This window comes from Pyrus communis, chromosome 15 (genome assembly GCF_041283825.1).
Source record: "Pyrus communis isolate YQ-2024b chromosome 15, ASM4128382v1, whole genome shotgun sequence".
NCBI lineage: Eukaryota > Viridiplantae > Streptophyta > Magnoliopsida > Rosales > Rosaceae > Pyrus > Pyrus communis.
Genome location: NC_142579.1, coordinates 2,613,255 through 2,634,010, shown reverse-complemented (window position 1 = coordinate 2,634,010; position 20,756 = coordinate 2,613,255). Strand labels below are relative to the sequence as shown.

The window sequence follows — 20,756 nt, the reverse complement described above, 5'->3', positions numbered from 1 at the left end:
ATTCAAAAATATGATATAAGTATAACTAAGAAATAATGAAATATAAATTCAAAAGGGAATTGTTATTAACACTTCAAAAATCTCATTCTACACTTCAAACTTTCTATATTAGAAAAGAAAAATATACTTGTGAGGAGTGTAGAATGAAATTTTTAGAATACCAATAACATTTTCTATTTAAAAAATAAAAGTGTGCGTCAGCATTACAAGCATATGTAAATATCATTTACCTTACTACACAATGCTTAGATGTCATGAGTACGCTTCATCTTGGAAAATTCAAAAGCAAAAAATACACAAGGTAAGCAAATGGGTGGGCAGTGAGTTAGTGACCCAGTTTTCGCACCCAAATTTGAATTTTCTTTCATAAAAAGATAATGGTTTAAAAGAAAAACTAATGAAAAAAATTTGAAAACTTTGAGTTTTAATGATAAGGACAAAATAAAGGGTAAAGTGAATAGTACCAGGATTGACTTTTTAGTGTAAAAATATGATTTTTCGTTGAAGTGAACAGTACCGCGAATTTTTCGTTAAAACTCCCTAGTTTAAAACATTATATTGTGAATTTCAAGCCGTTTCTCTTTGTAGAACTATATTCTTGAATTTATTTTGTGGTGGTTTCTGTCATTTATAATAGAAAACGTTGTTTTCGTTCAATTAGCTAATTCATTATTGCATAGTAAAGAGATGAAAATCAGTTTTATAGCCGTTATCTCATTTGCATTCAGTCATTATGAGAATTGTTAACGCAATTTTCTTTGATATCTTGATGTTTAAATTGAGCTCTTATGTATAGCTTCCCTTGTCCCAACCTTGTGAGTAATCTTTTCTTTCCCGCAAAACCCAGATAGTTGAAAAGAATCTTACTTTTCGCTTGGAGCTACAAATGCAGTGGCCTTAAGGAGAATAAAGTTTATATAGGACAGTGAACTTACATGCATCAATCTAAAATCTTATTCTAATTAAACGTTGACGAAAAGCTTTTTCTATTTACAAAAGATAAGTATTTTATCTTACTTTGTTTATGTTATTTAATAAACTGTGGCAATACAAATTATCATGTATTAATATTAATTTTATGTGACTTTTTATAGTTGAAATAACATCCACCTCGCCAATATTTTCAACATCTTCTTTCATTTTTTATACAGTAATTTGTATTCAAAACCTCTAATAGATAGATGAATGCTTTTAGGGAGAACTAATAAAAAGTACTCTACATAACTCTTTTTTTTTTTTGTTTTGAAAAACACCCAGACAACTTTTTGTTTTTTTAAAGACATTTGTGTGCATTACAAGGACCAAAAAAAAAAATCACACTCTGCGAAGGTTTTGAATTAAAAAAAACTATCCTTAATAATAAAAAAAAATGTCTTTAATAATGATAAAAAATTGTTTAAAAATTTGTGATAAAAAAAGTTCTGCTAGAAATTTTTATTAATTTTTTAATATTTTTAACTAACTGAGTTACATCCCTCACGAAGCTATATACTTTCATTGGAGGATTTTATATTTAGAGGCAGAAGATTATCATAATTTTTCTCTTTCACAAAAAAATTATTATACTTGAAAAAAATATAATTAGGTTTTTAAAGCGTAAACTTGTGACGTGGGTAGGAAACTGCAAAATCATAGCGGCAAGAGTATAACCAGGGTTTAGGCAATTTGGCGGCTCTCTTCAGTCTTGCCTGGGGTTTTAGCTTCAAATTCTCACTCTGGTTGTTCTCCTTCCCCAATTTATACAAAATTAGGGTTTCTGATTCTGTAAAATTCAGAGCAGGTCCTGATTACGATGAAGGTGAAAGTAATATCACGATCCGCAGATGAATTCACCAAAGAACGAAGCCAAGACCTCCAGGTGAGTTTTTCTCCTCTCTCTCCTCGAAGCCTTTCGTCCCTCTTTCTCTCTCTAAATTCTGATGCTAGGGTTTCTGGTTCGATCTCCGCAGAGGGTATTCCGTAATTTCGACCCCAGCATCCGAACCCAAGAGAAAGCTGTCGAGTATGTCCGGGCACAAAACGCCGCGAAATTAGATAAGGTGTGATTTGGGATTGATTTTAATTGAGTTTTGATTTGTTGGATTTCGGACTGCGTTGGATAATTGTGCATCTAAATTTGTTTGAATTTTGTTTGTATTTTTCGTGGATGATTTAGATTTTTGCGAGGCCGTTTGTTGGAGCAATGGAGGGACATATAGATTCCATTTCTTGCATGGCAAAGAATCCAAACCACTTGACAGGAATATTTTCTGGTTCAATGGATGGAGGTACTTTGTTTCCTCTCAAATTTTCGAATTCCTTTCGTCTCCTATTTATGTGGACATTTCTTTAGAGATTTTGATAGATTCTGAAAGACTTCAAACCACTTTCTTTTTTATTCAGATAAATTGTTTTACATAAACACAGTATGACCCCAGCACCGATGATTCTCACCCCGTCCTCTGATTTATAACACTCCAAACTTTGCGGGTCCAAAGCCTTCCTTGCTAATACATTAAGAAATCCCAAACCTTGTGAGGTTTTCCATTTAAAAGTCCAAAGTATTCCAGTTCTACCATTTTAGTTGCAGATATCACATGCATTGATCATCTTCAAAAAAAGATGATGTTGATGACGATGGTGCAAAAATCAAGCAATTGTTAATTGGTAGATAAGGATATTGGTTATGTTGATCATGCAGTCATATATATGCCATTGGGGAAGGGTGAGACGTGAGTGATGAGTCATCGGTAGTGAATTGGTTTGGGTTGCCGATCATTTTTATTTTCAACTCAGTGAGAAAAGAGTGGGTCTATCAACCTTGTGGCCTGTGGGAATTTAATCGGCATAGAAAGTGTCGGGGTAGAGAGAGAAGAATGCGTAGAAAGTGTCGGGGTAGAGAGAGAAGAATTCTTGGCTGTTCATCTTGAAGTGAAATCCTAGGGGGGAGGTGAGGTTCTTTATAGCCTTTACCATTGTATAAATCTCCTTTCAAATCCTCCAAAATCTTTCATTTAATGGAATCCTTCAAACTCTGTAGTTTTTTTCACTACATCAAGATTTAGATGCATTTTTAAAATGTTCTTAAAATCTTAATTTACTACACTAATGGGGGTGTAGTCAAAATAGGATTTGAAAGGAGTTTAAGACTTTTTTTAGGGAAAGATTTCGTGGAATTATGTAGACTTCTACAAGGACCATATGGATTTTTGAAGGCTTAAGAGGATTCATACTACAGACTTTCAGGGATTTGAATGGATTTTAGAAGACTCATATCACAGACTTTCATGAATTTTCTCCTTGTTATATTTGCCATGGCCCATGACTGCATCAACCAACATCGTGTCCTCCTCCGTTCTCCATCTTCACTCTTAACCCTGCCTCTCTCCTCTTCAATGGTAAAATAGTTGAACAAAATCTAAAATACTCAGCAACTGCGTTTCTTTCTTACATAGAGTAGAGCCATAAACCCAAAGATATACTTCCCTGTCTATAAATTCATCCTACACAGTTAAAATGCAAAAAGGGATTATAAAGCCCAATTGACTCATAAAATACCATATGACACCCACTAAGAATAACATCAGCAACTCCATTTCCTAGGCTGATAAAGAAAAAGTAATCACCTTTCCCACACTATTGGGGTTTGGCCGAATAATTAGAGGCAATGAGCAATTTGGTTCAAATTTTTTATTATTATTATCTTTTTTTTTATAGTTTTTATTGAAATAAAATCTTCTTTTAACTAAAAAAGTAAAAACAATGGATGATAAGAACAAATAATGACCTTTCCCAGGCTATTGTGAGGCTTGTGAAGATTGAAGACACAATAAAAGAAGAGGGACAAGAGAGATGAAGGGGATGGGTCGGGTAAAAAAGTTTATATGCATTTTTAAAAGGTTTATCAAAATCCTAATTGACTACAACAAGATTTTAAAGTCTTTCAAAATTCTCTGATTTGGTCAAATTAGGATTTCAGAGAATTTTGAAAGACTTTAAAATGTTGATGTAGTCAATTAGGATTCTAAAAAACTTTTTCAAAATGCATGTACAATCAAATTAGAATTTTAAGGGATTTTGAAAGACATTAAAATCTTGAGTCATTTAGGATTTCAAAAGACTTTTTTAGATTGCATGTAAATCTTAGTGTAGTAAATTGAGATTTGAATAGACATTTTTAGAGTGTTTATAATCTAGATGTAATAAAAAAAAAAAAATCAAAGATTTGGTAGTATTTGTTAGATTGGGGATTTTGTTGATTTGAGAGCATGAAGTACATGTACCTAGTACCAAAAAGAATCTCATCTTACTCCCTAGGATTTCATTTTATATTCTTCTTTGCCTCTTTCCCCGCCACCCATGCCCAACCCCATCTGCCACCCACCTAGCATCAACTCTCTTCTCCATAGTTGCCATATACGGAGTACGGTTCGAGTTTGTGGCTCGGTTCAAGTATGGACTAATAAGCTATGTTAATATTTGATAGACAGTAGACATAGATAATACGATATTTAGTTCGAGTTTGTGCATTCTAAAAATGTGTTTAATTGATATAATAAGAGAATGAGGAAGATGTTTGTATCCAAGTGCAACAATCAAATGAAATATCCAAGAGTCAACCTCAATTCGCTAGAAGTATACTATCGCAAGCTTCGTTGCCCAAAAATGCTAGAACAAGATTGAAACCGCTACTAGTAAGTTAAGTTACTTTTGAGAATTCGGGGTGGGACAAAGCAGTGGAGGTGTAATCGTGGCAAAAATCCATACAAATATTCTACTAGCATCAGTTATCATCTAATAGGATCTAATATTTATTAGAAAAATTATTATTTACTAATTTTGTTTTTTTATTTTTTAATTAGAAATATATAAACTATTGGTTTTATCAATGAGAATAATTTCTATTTTTCTAAATTAAAAAATAAAAAAACAAAATGTGTAAATAATAATTTTCATAGTATAGTATTAGTAACTATTAGATAATAGATGATAACTAATGCGAGTAGTAGAACATTTGTACGGCTTCTTGCAATGTTTGCACCTCCACTGCTTTGTCTCAACCCAAATTTTCTAAAGTAACTTCAGTTACCAGTAGCGATTTCACTCTTGTTCTGACATTTTTGGGCGATGAAGCTTGCGACAGAGTGCTTCTCAATGATTGAAGTTGACTCTTTGATATTTCATTTGATGGTTGCACTTGGATACAATCATCTTCCTCATTCTCATGTTATATCAATTAAAGACATTTTTAGAATGCACACAAATAATTAATGCTATAAAACACAAATAATTACTTAGAATAAGTAAAACTGTAAATTATTTTTGTAGTCAAACCAATTTATATTCTTTAAAGAATCTAACAGAATATCGTATTATCTATGTCTACTCTGTAGCAAATGGTATTATAGGTTACTAGCGAATTCCGTCCCCGAACCGAGCCGCAAACTCGAACGGTACTTTGTATCTAGCAACTATGTGTTGTTAAGTTCTCTGTTGTTAATGTTATTTAAAGTATAATTTGGGATTGATTTACTCCAATTTGTAATCTTGGCTTGATTCAACTGCAATATTTGTTGCATCATTCACAACCCATGAACCGTACTCCGTATCTGGCAACTATGGGCTGTTGAGTTCTCTGACGTTAATGTGTTTTAAAGTATTCTTTGGATGATTTACTCCAATCTGTAATCTTGGCTTGATTGAACTGCAATATTTGTTGCATCATTCACAATCGGAGTGCTCTATTATCTATGTTCAAATTTGTGGATTTACTTGCCTCATTCCTTATATTAAGTATGGTATTTGTAAAATATAACACGGTACTAAACTTTCAGAGTTTGAATATGTTTTAGTTCTTGATTCATAATAGTATTCACGCCTTTTTTTGTTGGCAGAAATTCGGCTCTGGAATCTAGCTTCCAGGTAATCAGTCTTATGGTTTTCTTGTGCAGGTATTATATAAATTGATCGAGACTTGGACCAGGTGTCCATGGTTTGAGTCATTATCTATATAAATTAGATCCTTTTGTCATTTTCATACTTATAAATAATTGAAATTTATTGTATTTGCTATAATTATTGAACCAAAAAAGGCGGACAGTTTGTCGGTTTCCTGGTCACAAAGGTGCTGTCCAAGGTTTAACAGTATCTACAGATGGGCGCGTTCTTGTTTCTTGTGGAACTGATAGCTCGTAAGGCATAACCTCCTGTGTTTATTCCCTTGTCCCCTCTACAAACTTAACTTCTTGTACCGTTAATGAAGATTTGTCCATGATGAAGTCACTATCTTCCCTTTCAGTATTAGGCTCTGGCGTGTACCTGTTTCTAATCTCCTGGAGGAAGATGTATCATCTGATAAATCTGCTGAGGTATGCCTTCCTTATCCTGTCACGTGTCTTTCCAATAAATGGGCTGCCCACTTTACACCTACCAAACTAATTATAAATGATTTGCAGCCACGGGAAACTTATGTTTGGAAGAATGCGTTTCGGTAAGTTGCTAATTGAATTTTAGAGATGACATGTATTAGTTGATCTTACAAATTGATTGATATGTCCTATGATTGTCAAAGTTCCTAAGATTTAGGTTTACATTCTCATTTGAAGGTCTGTTGATCACCAGTGGAATTCTGATCGGTTTGCTACGGGTGGAGCTGGAGTAGATATATGGAACCACAACAGGTTTGATCTGGCCTAGTTATTCTTCTATAAACTAAAGAAATTGATAATAATTTATCCCTGAAAGTGATAATAATTTGTCCCTCGGCTTTGTTGTTGTTGTATAGGTCTGCACCAGAGCAGAGTTACCAATGGGGCACAGACACGGTTGTATCTGTTCGATTTAATCCTGGAGAGCCAGATATCTTGGCAACATCTGCAAGGTATGTATTGATGCTTGTAGATAAGATGTGTATAATAATACTAGTAATAAAAACTTGTACGGTAAACAGATTAGATTACCATGTGCTCACTCATTCTGGTATTTGGTTCCGGATACCTTGCTTTCGAATTTTAGTATTCCGTTACATTTGTCTTATTTAATAAGAATGGAACTAATAAAAGACTATCTTGGAGAAACAAATGCTTTCGTGTAAAAGAAGGTTCAGGTAACAGTCTGTTACAGCAACGTAATTTTTTTTGTTTTTTATATTTGTTCATACTGCGGTGATTTTATTTCATCTTTCCATATTTGTTTGCTTCGTTTCTAACAAGTTATATAATATCGTATTTTAGGAGAGAATCTAATATATGAATTCTGTTGCAGTGATCGCAGCATAGCACTATATGACTTGCGCATGGGAAAACCAACATCAAAGTTTATAATGAGGGTATTGATGACAAATCATCGTTATCCATTTTATCCCTTTAATTTGTTTACAGTTTTTATTTTAAACTTATGAGAGCTTAGAAAATAGCAATATTTGTTGCCGTCTCTTAATGGCGTTTCTAACTTGCATTTTATTTTGACAGACAAGAACCAATTCCATTTGTTGGAACCCAATGGAGCCAATCAACTTCACTGCTGTAAGGATGTAAATTAAGATTTTTTTATTTGTAATCTTTGTAGTACATAAGGGATTTGATCCAGATTATCTTTGTACATCCTTTTCATTGTTTTAGGATGTTTAATCATCACATATGAGCCTGAGAGTTGAATTTGGGAATAAAACTTTAGCTCTACCTAGTGCAACTTGGTAATATGATTTGGAGCAATTTCTTCTTTGAAAAAAAATCTTGCAATCAATGTATGCAAAAAATATTTTACTTATGTTCGTTACCCTTACTAGTGGTTTTAGAGACGCCAATGCTCAAATATGTCGGCTTTCTTCTTCTTCATGTAGCATTTTCTTATTCTATTCCGTAAAGGTGCTAATCTAATTCCTCAATTATAGGCAAATGAGGATTCCAACTGCTATAGCTTTGATTGTAGAAAGTTTGGTGAAGCTACGTGTGTTCACATGGATCATGTTTCTGCTGTGTAAGTTGATAATTCTGCAATTGGAATATTCAGTGTGTAAACTTTATATACTAAATTTCCATTCTTCCTATTGTATATTTAGTGTGGAAACTTTGTGTACCTAACTTCCATTCTTTTGTTTCTCAGGATGGATATTGATTATTCTCCAACTGGTCGAGAATTTGTCACTGGGTCTTATGATAGAACTGTGAGTTCCCTTTTGCATATGATTAAACTCCATTTCATCTTTGTTTGTGTAAATATAGCCTTAGTCCTCTTAAAAAAAAAAATTTCCTTTGCAGGTGATGATTTTCCCATATAATGCTGGTCACAAACGGGAGATATATCATACGAAGAGAATGCAAAGGTTTGGCTTTCATGCATTCTTTCCCTTATTTGGTTGCTCATATTTGTTGAACATATGTTATTAGCTTTCATATGCCAATCACTGCACTATAACTTTATGTTGATCAACTTCAATATTCTGACTCTTTTGTTTCCCTCATCCTGCTTTTTATGTAGGGTGTTTTGTGTCAAGTACAGCTGCGATGGTAGTTATGTTATTTCTGGGAGTGATGACACTAATCTTAGGCTTTGGAAGTCTAAAGCATCGGAACAATTGGGAGTTGTAAGAAATCTCTTCTTTACCTCATGTTTTTGTTGCCTTGGGATTACAGCACGGCTTTTACCTTGGTACTCGGGAGTTATTCTTCCATTACCTGTATCCGACATGAACTCGTTATATCCTTGTATAGTACATTACACCTGACAGAGCTTTTTTTATTTCGTTGGGTAACCTTTTATCTCTTAGAAAAGAAAGAACGCATAAATTGGTTTGACCACAGAATTTTGTTCTTACCATGCATGCTATCACCATCACCAATATAGGCATGAAACTCACAGATATAAACATTTAATTATCGTCATCCAGCTTCTTCCAAGGGAACAGAAAAAGCACGAGTATCATGAGGCTGTCAAAAACCGCTACAAGCACCTTCCCGAAGTCAAGCGTATTGTGAGGTATAAAAGGATGATGCCTGCTGTTATTCGTTATGTCTTATTAAAATAATGAATTGTATTTGAAATGTAAAATGGTTTAATCATTTTTAGCCTCTGTTTCTCATCTATCTGTTGTTCTGAATGGTGATTGTGTAGGCACAGGCACCTACCAAAACCAATATACAAGGCAGGTAAGCAAATTCGTGAACAAAATGAATCTCAGAGAAAGAAGCACGAGAAGAGGAAGGCCCACAGTGCCCCAGGAAGCATCGTTCAAGAGCCATTACGTAAAAGAAAAATCATCAAAGTCGAGTGAAGAGTATGTGTGGGTTAATGTTGGTAATCGGCTTCTACATATTTGTGAGCTCCATACCATTGCCTTCACAGTATGAAGCATTCCTCACCATGGACGTTGGTGCGGTGTCTATAGTGGCTTTAACGAACGATAGTTTATAGAGGTTGGTTCGAGTAACGCTAGGTCAAAGTTTAGTTAAATTCAAATTCATAGAGGAATATTGTGTTTCGCCTGGTTGGTGGCCTTGTGAAATGTTTCATGTGGAAATGTTCAGCTCCCGATCTCAATGTGGTTCGGAATTTTTGATGAAACGTGTTTCGGAATGTTCAGAATGTTTATACATTTCATAGCAAAGCATGTTGTCAATCTTTAACTCAGATTTGAATTGAAATGTAGTCATAGTTTGATTTGTTAAAGGAGTAAGATTCTGTCTCCTTCCATCTACTCTCACCTCCCTATTTTTTTTTTTCTTTCTGTAGTGAAGTCAACATAAGATGATGCGGCTTAATTGTGGCTGTTCAAATAAGACAGGATTGGAGGGAACTGAAATTTGGAGGACGGAGAACTCTACTCCGTTAAAGAATTGGGTGATGGGTAGGTAAAGGATGTTCATTACCAAATACCAAGCATGTGTATCTTGCTTTTTATCTCCATGAGTTTTCATAAACGGATCACCGCTACAAAGAATCAACTGAATTAGGTTAATTATGTATGAGATTATTTTCATTCTTTATTGAAAAAAGAAAATTTCGGGGTAAATTACTGCTTGCCCATCATCAAGTTTGTGTTTGATTGCAATCGCATCATTATTTTCAAAACATTACAATCTCATATACAAACTTATAATTTTATTGTAATATTTAAAAGATGATGTATGAGATTACAATTGAACATAAGTTTAAAAGAACAAATTGCAACTTATCCAAAAAACTAATCTATTTTGGAAATGAATTTTCTTAAAAAATTGAATGATTTAGATCATATAATTACAATGTGAAGTTGTATACCCCAATGGATGGAGTTTGAGCATTTAAACTAAAGAATTGAGGATTCGGGTTACACCACATAATAAGTTATCCATAATAATTTGGTTACGAATTCGTTATAATGAAGTCAAATCTAAAACTTCTTATTTTTAAATAATAAAAAAAAAAATAGACCATATTATTAAGTAATTTAAAACAAAATAAAAAATCATGAGAACCTGGTTATTTGTCAAAAAAAAGAAAGAAAAATATCAACTTGGTTAATGGCTTTTAATCTGGACCACATAAAAAAATCATCAACAAAATACATAAAAGTCGCAGGCAAATACAAAATAATTAAAGCCACAGCACGGCTGTTCCTGAGTGTCTTCCATGGCTTTCACAGCTGCTCCTCCTCAGGCTTCACACACTTTGTTCCTCAGAAGCCCACCAGCAACAACAACAACTACAAGAGCAAGAACAGCAACCACAACAAGAAGAACAAGAAGCCATGTGAGTGTACACGTGTACGCGTCTCAGGGGCCGAGCAACCGCGAGAGGGCCCCGCCAGGAGTTGATACAAGAATCCATTGGGAAAATGACGATGAAGGTTGGATTGGAGGAAGCAGCAGCAGGAAAGAGCAGGCGGAGCAAGAGCCGGAGTCGGAGCAGCAGAAGAGCAATCTCTTGGGAGACAAGTTTGCTGATTTGCTCAATGACTCCATTTCTGATTCCCATTACCAGTCAGTCTCTCTTTCTTCTTTTCTCCCTTCCACTCATTTTTAACCTCAATTTCTTTATGTTTTATGTTTTAGAAAAATTATTTCCTACTATTTAGAGCAGATATAGGGATCGTTTGGAAGTGTTTTTAAAACAGTTGAATCCGTTTTTAATGAAAATATTTTTGAAATCAATTCTTAGTAAAATTGCATGTGAACCCTAGAAAAATACTTTTTATTATTCTTGCAAGAAACGCATAATTGGCTTTTGGCAAGAAGCGCTTTAAGCGATTTTGAAATCTAAAAAGTTTTTTTTATAAAAACATTTTCGGTTATTTTAAAAGCAATTCCAAACACGTGAGACATTAAACAAATTTAAGTTTTTGAGTTTCTTACTACTCAATGCTCTCTGATTCATTGTCAATGACACCAAAAAAAAATTTCAGGTTCTTAGGGGTACCTGCAGAAGCTGATTTAGAAGAAATCAAAGCCGCTTATCGAAGACTATCCAAAGAGTACCATCCGGACACCACTGCTCTTCCCCTCAAGACTGCGTCCGAAAAGTTTGTGAGGCTACGAGAAATTTATGATGTGTTGAGCAACGAAGAGAGCCGTAGGTTTTACAACTGGACCCTCGCTCAAGAGGCTGCAAGCCGCCAAGCGGAAATAATGCGAATGAAGTTGGAGGATCCTTACGTGAAAGCAGTAGAGACGTATGAACCTGTCCCGGACATGGTTGATCGTCTTGGTGGAAAGAACATGGCGCTGGGCGATCAAGCGATGACAGCCCTCACCATCGATGTTTTGATCATCGTTTTTGCTATTTGTTGTATCACATATGTCATCTTCTTCAAAGAGCCGTACTACTAGTACTACAAGCTAGCTTGACAATCAAGTAACATAGAAATAACATACTTCATTGTTATAGCAAGTGATACAATGCACATTTAAAACTGCTTCTTTCTTCGCTCCCCACCTCGTTTGCTTTTCTTCGTTACATGCTCTACTTTTGCTGGAAGATAATTGTTGCAGCAGAGATCATCTCGGTTTTCCTCATCATTACTACATCTCCATAACTGGAAGAATAAAGAAAGACCATTTTCTTTCATTTCTGAGCATGCTTCAGTATATACTTAGCAAACTCCCATTCATTGGTACCATCTGAAACCTGTATCACTACGTCTTGAAGCTGATCCATACAAGCAAGATTACGGGATTCGTAGTAGCTCATATTACACCTCGATGCCTGGAAACGCAACAAGAAAATCAACTGACTTGCTTTCGTGAGTGAGAGAGAGAGAGAGAGAGAGAAGAGAGAGTACACAATGCTATTACTTACACTGTTTGATGCTGGCCATCGTAAGGATGAAACAGACCGTATGCACAATTTACGCGAACTAGTCATTCCATTACGAAGAGAGACCATTGCCGGGACTAGATCACCATCACTCAAGCTCCTAGTACGCAGATCCAAGAAATATCATCTAATGTTGGCATGGAACCTCTGTAGTTGGTTATGAAAATTTTCTGTTAGTTGTGAGAGTAAAAAATTGAACTTTTTAACCTTGGAGTAAAAAATTTCCTGTTAGTTGGGATAATGGACGATGATTAGTATACCTACATGTCTCAATTCCCTCTAATACAGAAGAGAGGAAAATTGAAGATGGAGTTGAACAAAATTAGCAACTTGCCATGAGATGCTATGTTAGAAATTTGTGTAAACTCCATTTAACACACTCCAGATTTTTAGGTGGTTTTCAAATTGGGACACGAGTTCTATTTTGGTATCAGTCTATACCATCCTCATGTTTGAACGTCTAATCCTCCACTAAATTGATGATTTTTATTTTATTTGTCAATGTGGAGCAATTGTGACTTACACGTTAATCCCTACACGGGTCACACATCCACTAGTCATCAACGTAATGAAGAACAGTAAATTAAACCGGGCATAAAACATAGGGTAATGCTATTCACACACCCCATTTTACCTCCACACACCCTTGTCTAGTTCATTAATCTTCTTCAATTCATTTGATCCAACAACTGGAAAAATGGGTGTGTGGGCAGCACTAGCCAAAAGATATATATACACTAAACGTGGTGGTGGATCAAGAATGCCAGGAACTAACTAGAGAAAGCCTTGACACACAAATTTGTGAGATATTCATTTGTTGGTCAAACAACGATAAACATTCTACATCTCTTATAGTTTCTTCTGCAGTTCACATGACTGAAAGAGTATAAACTTGTATCTTTAAACAAACATGATCCCGTTCTCTTTAATGGTATCAAGAACAATCCCAAGCTTACCTTCAATCCGTTCACCTTTTCGGGCCTCATAAGACAAAGCATATACATCGGCTTCCTTCGATCGCTCAGCAATAAGCCTCCCTATAACTCTGCACGCGTTGTGATCTGTGAGTGAAGGTAAGTTGCTCCGAAGATCCTTGGCGTTGGTTGTAGCAACTGATATCACTTTGCTTGTTCCCCGATGCATCACTTTTGCGTGGATAAACTTTTTCGAAAAGAAAACATTTAGTAAAAATGGCCTCATATACATATCAGTCTTCTGTTTCCAGGATTTCCTGTTAGGCTTCTTTTCAGCTTCACCTCGAGATCTCCGGGTCCATGCAGCTCGAACAACAGAATTCTAAAATCAAAGGTAAACAGAAAGTGAGTGTAAGAGAAAGATGCCCAAAACAACAGGATTGTCCAAACAGAAGTGCAAGGATTAGTAAGAAAGGACTTGGCACATGACAAATACAATCCAGAACTGCCCGACATCCAAAACGTTTTTTCCTTGGTTTTAAATCACGTTGAAGAACCTTCAAAATTTTCTTTCACCGAGTCAGGAAAGGGATAATCAGCAGAATATATATGCTGCTGGAAGTCCCTTCCACACAAAGGTTTCACCGGATAGAGGACTTTTGGTAGCAGGGTGTTAATTGAGTTTACCAAGTTTAGGCACAAGATTTCACTGACATATATAAACCAAGAAAAGCCTTCCTTGTTTCCAAAAATGAAAATTGGATGCAAACGTATACGATAATTTTGATACCAAGCATCCCACTAATCGTTTCCCTTAGTTAGACGTCACTACACAATCAATGTTTTAAAAGGCGAAGGCGAAGCCAGGCGTTTCATGGATAGTCACACCTAGGCGATAGCCACGAGACGTGAGGCTATAAAGTTATTATAATACTTAACACATATAATATAATAATTTGTAAAAATATCAAGCAAGTATGCCAAGCAATCAAATACTTGACTATTATTAGTATTTCTCTAATTCACATCATATTCATAATAAACTAATAGAAACTAAGTTAGAAACATAAAGTTAGCTTGAATTTCATAAAAACCCTGCCCAAAACAACGTAGTTTTGGGTTTGGACTTTTTTTTTTTTTTTTTTTTAATTCAAATGCCCAAGTCGCCTACGCGCTTGAGCCGATAGCCTAGGCGTTTAGGCTAGTCTAGCCCACTCCAGCTGGGCAGAGGCGTTTTCTTCATAGCCCCGCCCCAAAAACTGCCTAGGCGAATCTTAAAACTAGTTTTTTAAAACACCGCTACTCATACAGCCACAATTTTAAGCTTCACCATTTACTGTGGCTGACTCCTTCCTTCACTCAAAATCTACTCTTATCTAGAAATCAAGATTGAAACCACCAGTACCCCAACAACTCTCACTCAAATCAATCTGCCGGTTGTTTCCGAATCATAAACTGCAAGTATCCTTTATTTTGATTTACCATTACGACAAGATGATATTCTAAACAACTCTAAATTACGGAAAAGGAAATTTGAACTTTAGTGAACCCTCGCCAACTAGCCTAACTCATATCTGCATAAACTATTGCAACTATTCTCAATGAGTTCACTAACATACATACATACATTTTGAGGAACCAAACCATTTTGTTAAAATCCCATATCAGTAATACTGCAAACGCTTCAAGCCTTCAATTATATAATAAAAATTGAAATTGATATCTTCCTTCCTTTATCTAAACTCTAAAGATAAGGAGGAATTTGAAGAATAAACGAACATACGTATTTTTTGTATTTGGTACTGAGAATTGAGTACTTTGAGCCAACAGAATATTTGGTGCAAAATCGAGCGCACTCGTGTTTTGGGATTCAACTTAGTGGGATAAGGTTTTGTTGTTGGCGGTGTTGGTACTGCTAATTGAGAGATTAAAGTGAGTGACTGAGTGAGTGTGTTACTTACCCTACTCAGTGTGGGAGTGGGCGGGTCTGCAATGGAGATGTTAATCGGAGGAAAGGAAGAAACCCATGAAAGCTGCTGAGTCGACCGAGTTGGAAGTAACTCGGAGGAGGAGAGGCTGAGCGACCCACAGACACTTAATGGAGGAGATGCTGAGCAGGATATTATTGTCACCATCTCTCGACAATGTCGCACTGGAACGCAGCAGCAGCCTAATGGCTAATGTTTCTCTACTTGCTCACAAATTACCGGGGGAGGACAGGGCGGTCTTATAAAAAATGTAACAAAAAAAAAAAAAACAAAAAGAATAAACCGGCTATCAAAACCGGTTCAACCCGCTCACAGCGACCAAACAAAACCAATTTCAGCAGTTGTTGCTACTTGCTAGTATTATAGTCTAGCGGAAACGTGATGCCGACTTTCGCATCACGGCGTGGGGAACGGAATTGCAAACGGAAAACGGCCGGATGTGAACTGAGTCAAATGGCTTCCGTTTCCATTCTTAGTTGGGGGGTTTCGGGCTCCTCTTGATCTTATTCGTAATTGAGAAGGGGTTCGAGTCCATTTCCTTGGCACACAAGTGGAACGGATAGGTGAAATTACGTTCTTCTACTAGTAAATTTTGATTCGACTCCTATAAATAACGATTTTGTTGAAAAGTCTCATGGGCAATGAATGCCCACAATTTCATTTATGAAAGTCTTCTGCATGGGCAAAGTTTTCAATGCCCATGCAAAGTGAAAGAGATTGTATAGTCAGACGAAGTTTCATAAATTTCAAGATGCATTAACTGCATCAGTTTGGAGTTGCTCTATAAATAGAGCACTCCGCATGTTTTTAAGTTACAAGGAAAGAAAAGAAGAAGTGAACGAGAGAAAAATATCAGTAACATCATCTATTTTCTCTGCTTTTATTTGTTATTTGCCTGTGCTATAGTTTTAGTGTGGCATTTTACATCTACCTTGCACCTATCATTAAAAAGGTTATTCTCTCAAACTTTAACCCTTTTATAACAGATTTCAATATCAATTGCATTTCCACGGGGACATTGGTCCCTTCGAGCATAACGTATCTTCACAGAATAAATTTCATAATTGTTCTATGTTCTTATATGAGATTGTAAAGAATAAGGCTGAAATAGGGCTTGTGTATCAAGGTCACTAATTTTTTTTCCTTCTCCTAAATAATATTCAGAAGTCGTACAACATGCCAACTCGAACGGTGTAATCCAAACTACGTTACCAAAACTACAGAACCTAAGAACTCGATCTTTGATGATGAACCGTTTCAGAGACTATCAAAATTTCCTACTTTACATATCTGAGAATTCAGATTTATATCCACAATGAACTTCGATTTGCGTCGTGGAAGAATGTTTAAACCACATCCAATACATAAGGCACGACTCAATGCTAGTCACTGTCCTCTTGTGATCGCAACCAGGAGAGATACTCGGACTCCTGGGCTGACCGATATGGTAGTGTTACCCTTTTCCGAACCAACATTGGTATGTCGGGGCACTGTCTCTTACGCCCACCCCTTGGCCTTGACCGGAATTGCTCATCAGCCTCTTCAAAATCCCCCTGAAACTCAAAGCAGTTGATGTTATCCATGTGAATAGATATTGTAACACTGCCTCAAAATATACTTGCTCAAAAGAACATGCAAAAATGCAACACATGAGGGAATTGAAGATTCAAGAGCAAATCTTACATGGGTATAGACATGACATCCAGTCTTCTCATGGTTATCTCTCACATGCTTGTATGCAAATCTCATGCCACAACCCGAGAAGCAACAGACAAAAGGTTTATGCTCAAGGTGTACAGCTCTCACATGTTTAGAGAGATTCGATTTCTGCATACATAAAACCAAATGTCAACACAGAATAACTACACAATATTTTACATATGAAAATAACAAAATTTATTGGTCAACAATTATTTTATGATCAATCTATTCACTGGTATAAATACTAGTTTTCCTTGTTCACCAATCACTTGACTAAACGAAATCATGTTATAAAAGATCTCTCTCTCTCTCTCTCTCTCTTTTCCAAGTTAGTCAACGACTTACAGTTGTAAACGTGCGAAGACAACCCTTGTAATCGCATTTAATTCTTTCCATTGAACCCCTCCCTTCATGTGTGAGAAGATGCCTTCTCATATTATTTCTCAGCTGCTTGGCCCCACATATCTTGCAGGTACTATGTTGGTGGCAGGACTGGATATGAACCTTAAGGCATTGCTCATTGGTAAAGTGTTTCATACAGCCTGGTTCAAAGCAGAATGCCTCCACTGTATCTAGCTTAACTGCATTACGGAAGGATATCAACAGCGTTTAGGATTACACCAACACATTTTCTCATTTTGAAGCCAATAAAAAGTGTATCTATATGTATCTGCATTATTTCATTGCATTCACAAACAACACACTACAAAACTAGAAAAGAAAAATAGAATTTTGAAACAACAGCTACCATGGGATTCCTCATGCTTCCGCAGCCTTGAAGCATATCTAAACGCCTTTCCACAACCAATTTCCTGGCATACATGCTGCTTCTGCGCTCCACAATCAGCTGAAGGGCAATCCTCAGTGTGACGTTCATTGACATGCCTCTTAATGTTACCTTGGAAAACAAATTTAATATTGCAGTTCTCAACTGGACACTCAAAAAGTTTCCCTTGGTGCTGAAGGAGATGGCGGGTCAAGTGGTCCTTTCGTCTGTAGCTGGAATGGCAGTCATCCACTGAACAAATGTATGGCCTCTGAAATCAATAAGCTGAAATAAATTGATGAACTCATAAAAATAATTTCAGAATACACTTGAACAGTCATCAAACCTCAAACCAACCAGCGCGTGATTCAGGTTCGCTTGATGGAGCTTCACAGGAGGTCTCCCACCTGGTACTAGTCCATCAAGTCTGAACCTTATTCGCATTTTGGAGTTCTTTGTGTGGGATCCAATGCTTCACGCTATCCATTGTATATTTTTCATAAATGTTGATTCCTGCAAAACTTATATCTTTAAACGATTCAATCGATGCAAAGATTACACAAACTTCATCCAGAAATTGCAGACTGCTACACGCATAATCAGCAATTGTTAAATGCGTCATCAGACTCATATCATATCACAGTGATACAAATATACATTAAAACCTGCTGCCGGTTTACTGACAACTCGTGAGAGAATAACAAAATCCCTCGAAAGATTTCATCGCAAGTAGTCCATGGAAGATTTATAGTCAGCTGACAAGGCATTAAATGCAACACGCAGAATCGAACTCAACCACGCTTACAAATCTCAGCTTGTTTTAATCAGGCGAGACCTAAAGATAAAAGCAAACAATACCTCAAGGGAATGACTTTGCAGGTGCTGCTTGAGATGTGCAGGTTTCTTGAAAGCGGCACCACATTCTTCACAAGTATTGGAATTTTCTTCCCCAACCTCCCCACCTCCATCACCGTCAGCCATTTCCATCTCCCCCTGCATCAAAAATTCAAAAAATTAAAAAATTTAACAGACCCAACTTGTAATTTTGGGTTTAGAGGCAAAACAAAGTTGATCCACAATAGAAAAGCTGTCAAAAACAAAGACCCAATTCATCAAAATTCATAATTCGACCGAAAAGAATGAAGATTAAGGAGGAGGTGGAGGAGAAGAAGAAGAAGAAGAAGAAGAAGAAGAAGGGACTAAAAACCTTGTGGTGTGAGAGAATGTGAGAAGCAATGAGAGACTTCTTGGACCTGCAGATGCCACAGTAGTCGCAGTAATACCGCCTTATGTCTATGACAACAGGCCCCTCCTTCTTCTCTCCTGCCCCTTTATCCATCTTCACCACGGCGTTTGGAGTTTGGAGTTTGGAGTTTGGAGTTTGGGGACCGACTGGTTCCTCAAAGGCAATGAGCGCAGTGTTTAGATTAGGGTTTTCATACCTTCATATTGTCGATTCTACCCTTTTCAGTGGAATTTGGATTTGACAATTCTTTACTTTCCTTAATGGGCTTTCTTTGCTGGACCAGTCCAGTATGTGAAAACGGCCCATTATATTAGGGCCGTTGTCGAGAGCCCGTACGGTTGCGTTTTAAAAAACGATTTTTTAATCTGTTTTGTTGTACATATAGGATTTTTCAGTTTTATGATTTGAGAATGCATTTGATAGTTTATTCCGATAATGATATTTGAGAAAAAAATAATATTGAAAATATCTGGTTTTAATATCTAAAATATCAGAAAAATAATAAATTAGTGTTTGTTAGTAAATACTTCTGTAAAATAAATTTTAAGATGATGGGGTAAAGTGCTGGTGGCAATAACAAGGTAAGAGGCAATGTTGGTGGTGGCAATAACAAGGTAAGAGGCAATGTTGGTGGTGGCAATAGCAATGGTGGTACATGGTGGTTGTGTTAACGAAAGTTGTGAGGCATGATTGTGGTAATGTTGGTTTGAGAGGTGGTGAGGATCATGGTGTTAAGAGATCGTGGAAAAGGTGGTTGTAATAGCAGCAGTAGCGACAGTGGTGGTGAGACAATAGAGATGGTGGTGAATGAATGCTTGTGCAAAGAGAAAAAAAATAAAGGGAGATACGATTATGAAGAAGACTAAAGCAAAGGAGGCTTAAATGTAAATTTGACGGGGCTTGGCTATAGAGTAGTAAATCAGTAATGATATCAATCTTATTCAATAACACGCACATTATGAGGCAGATATATTAGCTCGATAAGGTTTGCAGTGTCATCAAGATGTGCTTCATCACATTTTGATCACACTACAATATGTACTTACTAATATAAGACTCGACTCTCACATGAAATTATGTTACGAAAGGTTCTTTTTTTTTTTTTATTAGAATGAGTTGAATGTCTGATAAGATTTTTATAGAAACCCACCCCTTTTGTTGTCTAACCTCTTGTTCAAGCCCTTCTCATTTTATACTTATTTGGATTGAAGAAATAAAAAAATGTGGATGAAAATGTATGTATACGAGATAAACAACTCCTACAAACCTAAATTTCGTTGGTATTCTATATTAAAATCAATATGAAACCCGCATATGTATTTACAACTTTCTTTATTTACAATCATGCATTAAAGCATCCAAAATTGGAGATACTCTAACTATGAAGATTTGGCCCCACTTGATAACAAGGTTTTAAAAAACGTTATGAGCTAGTCCGATTGCAGATTGGAGTCTAGCGCTTAGGCAGATTTAATTAAATTTATTATATAACATATAAATACGTACCTACGTACACTCTAAAAAATAAAAAAAAATACTTCTATTGAGAATTTATCAAAGTAACTTAAAACTTAAGCCATATTGCCATCCCCATTGACAAATGCAGCAAAAAATAAGAAAATTCACTAATTAACTAAGTTATTCAAAAAACCCTTCAACTTAATTAAAAAAGATTAAAAACAATGGAACCGCCTAGCCCGTCTGACCCCTACTTGATTTTATTCAACGTTTCAGCCTAAATTGCATTGATCCTTCACCACCTAACGCTTAGACTGATTTTTAAAACACTGCTTGAGAATCATACAGTATTCTCAAGACAAGAAAAATGCTTAATATTTGGAAAATTAAAAATAAAAAGAAAGTGTATTATA

General features: G+C 36.0%; 4 protein-coding genes and 1 long non-coding RNA gene across 9 annotated transcripts; 2 read left to right on the top strand and 3 right to left on the bottom strand.

The window, feature by feature from the left end:
• The first annotated feature begins 1,606 nt into the window (after positions 1–1,606).
• Positions 1,607–10,009, top strand: LOC137710793 (uncharacterized). Of its 3 annotated transcripts, XR_011065010.2 has the most exons (18): positions 1,607–1,858; positions 1,950–2,039; positions 2,156–2,267; positions 5,874–5,901; positions 6,072–6,170; positions 6,278–6,347; positions 6,435–6,469; positions 6,585–6,659; positions 6,764–6,859; positions 7,243–7,306; positions 7,449–7,502; positions 7,871–7,956; positions 8,083–8,143; positions 8,238–8,302; positions 8,458–8,563; positions 8,867–8,955; positions 9,091–9,392; positions 9,709–10,009. XR_011065010.2 is itself a non-coding variant. In XM_068449924.2 (17 exons), exons 1-17 carry the CDS (start codon positions 1,793–1,795, stop codon positions 9,248–9,250), a joined length of 1,356 nt encoding a protein of 451 aa, XP_068306025.2. In that variant the 5' UTR covers positions 1,607–1,792; the 3' UTR covers positions 9,251–9,645. The 3 variants fall into 3 exon arrangements, 2 of the variants coding, with proteins under 2 accessions (XP_068306025.2, XP_088542278.1); XM_068449924.2 differs by lacking the exon at positions 9,709–10,009 and having other exon boundaries at positions 9,091–9,645; XM_088686152.1 differs by lacking the exon at positions 9,709–10,009 and having other exon boundaries at positions 1,681–1,858; positions 5,874–5,930; positions 9,091–9,645.
• Positions 10,010–10,454: 445 nt separating this feature from the next.
• Positions 10,455–12,415, bottom strand: LOC148690364 (uncharacterized). The gene is made up of 2 exons (XR_015956896.1): positions 12,253–12,415; positions 10,455–12,159 (listed from the first exon to the last, which is right to left on the bottom strand). It is a non-coding gene; the product is annotated as an uncharacterized LOC148690364 (long non-coding RNA).
• On the top strand, positions 10,588–11,888 carry NDHT (Chaperone DnaJ-domain superfamily protein). Its single transcript, XM_068449939.2, has 2 exons — positions 10,588–10,937; positions 11,360–11,888. The coding sequence occupies exons 1-2, from the start codon at positions 10,588–10,590 to the stop codon at positions 11,781–11,783; spliced, it is 774 nt and encodes a 257-aa protein (XP_068306040.2). The 3' UTR covers positions 11,784–11,888.
• A 641-nt stretch (positions 12,416–13,056) lies between the features above and the next one.
• Positions 13,057–15,393, bottom strand: LOC137710813 (uncharacterized). The gene is made up of 2 exons (XM_068449951.2): positions 15,146–15,393; positions 13,057–13,566 (listed from the first exon to the last, which is right to left on the bottom strand). Exons 1-2 carry the CDS (start codon positions 15,317–15,319, stop codon positions 13,171–13,173), a joined length of 570 nt encoding a protein of 189 aa, XP_068306052.2. The 5' UTR covers positions 15,320–15,393; the 3' UTR covers positions 13,057–13,170.
• Positions 15,394–16,286: 893 nt separating this feature from the next.
• Positions 16,287–19,052, bottom strand: TFIIIA (transcription factor IIIA). Of its 3 annotated transcripts, none has more exons than XM_088686149.1 (6): positions 18,847–19,052; positions 18,498–18,632; positions 17,622–17,910; positions 17,219–17,454; positions 16,856–16,999; positions 16,287–16,725 (listed from the first exon to the last, which is right to left on the bottom strand). In XM_088686149.1, the coding sequence occupies exons 1-6, from the start codon at positions 18,976–18,978 to the stop codon at positions 16,555–16,557; spliced, it is 1,107 nt and encodes a 368-aa protein (XP_088542275.1). In that variant the 5' UTR covers positions 18,979–19,052; the 3' UTR covers positions 16,287–16,554. The 3 variants fall into 3 exon arrangements, with proteins under 3 accessions (XP_088542275.1, XP_088542276.1, XP_088542277.1); XM_088686150.1 differs by lacking the exon at positions 18,847–19,052 and adding an exon at positions 17,997–18,152; XM_088686151.1 differs by lacking the exons at positions 18,498–18,632; positions 18,847–19,052 and adding an exon at positions 17,997–18,212.
• Between the last annotated feature and the right edge of the window lie 1,704 nt (positions 19,053–20,756).

What these genes read in the sequence shown, in the direction of transcription:
- LOC137710793 (XM_068449924.2), top strand. Translation starts at nt 1,793, where the DNA reads ATGAAGGTGAAAGTAATATCACGATCCGCAGATGAATTCACCAAAGAA. An exon ending in CTCTGGAATCTAGCTTCCAG is followed by an intron (nt 5,902 to 6,071) that starts GTAATCAGTCTT and finishes GAACCAAAAAAG; the next exon opens with GCGGACAGTTTGTCGGTTTC. An exon ending in AGCCAATCAACTTCACTGCT is followed by an intron (nt 7,503 to 7,870) that starts GTAAGGATGTAA and finishes CCTCAATTATAG; the next exon opens with GCAAATGAGGATTCCAACTG.
- NDHT (XM_068449939.2), top strand. Translation starts at nt 10,588, where the DNA reads ATGGCTTTCACAGCTGCTCCTCCTCAGGCTTCACACACTTTGTTCCTC. An exon ending in ATTTCTGATTCCCATTACCA is followed by an intron (nt 10,938 to 11,359) that starts GTCAGTCTCTCT and finishes AAAAAATTTCAG; the next exon opens with GTTCTTAGGGGTACCTGCAG.
- LOC137710813 (XM_068449951.2), bottom strand. Translation starts at nt 15,319, where the DNA reads ATGGTGACAATAATATCCTGCTCAGCATCTCCTCCATTAAGTGTCTGT. An exon ending in CCACTCCCACACTGAGTAGG is followed by an intron (nt 13,567 to 15,145) that starts GTAAGTAACACA and finishes CTTTGATTTTAG; the next exon opens with AATTCTGTTGTTCGAGCTGC.
- TFIIIA (XM_088686149.1), bottom strand. Translation starts at nt 18,978, where the DNA reads ATGGATAAAGGGGCAGGAGAGAAGAAGGAGGGGCCTGTTGTCATAGAC. An exon ending in TGCAAAGTCATTCCCTTGAG is followed by an intron (nt 17,911 to 18,497) that starts GTATTGTTTGCT and finishes TATTGATTTCAG; the next exon opens with AGGCCATACATTTGTTCAGT. An exon ending in GATGTCATGTCTATACCCAT is followed by an intron (nt 16,726 to 16,855) that starts GTAAGATTTGCT and finishes TTTGAGTTTCAG; the next exon opens with GGGGATTTTGAAGAGGCTGA.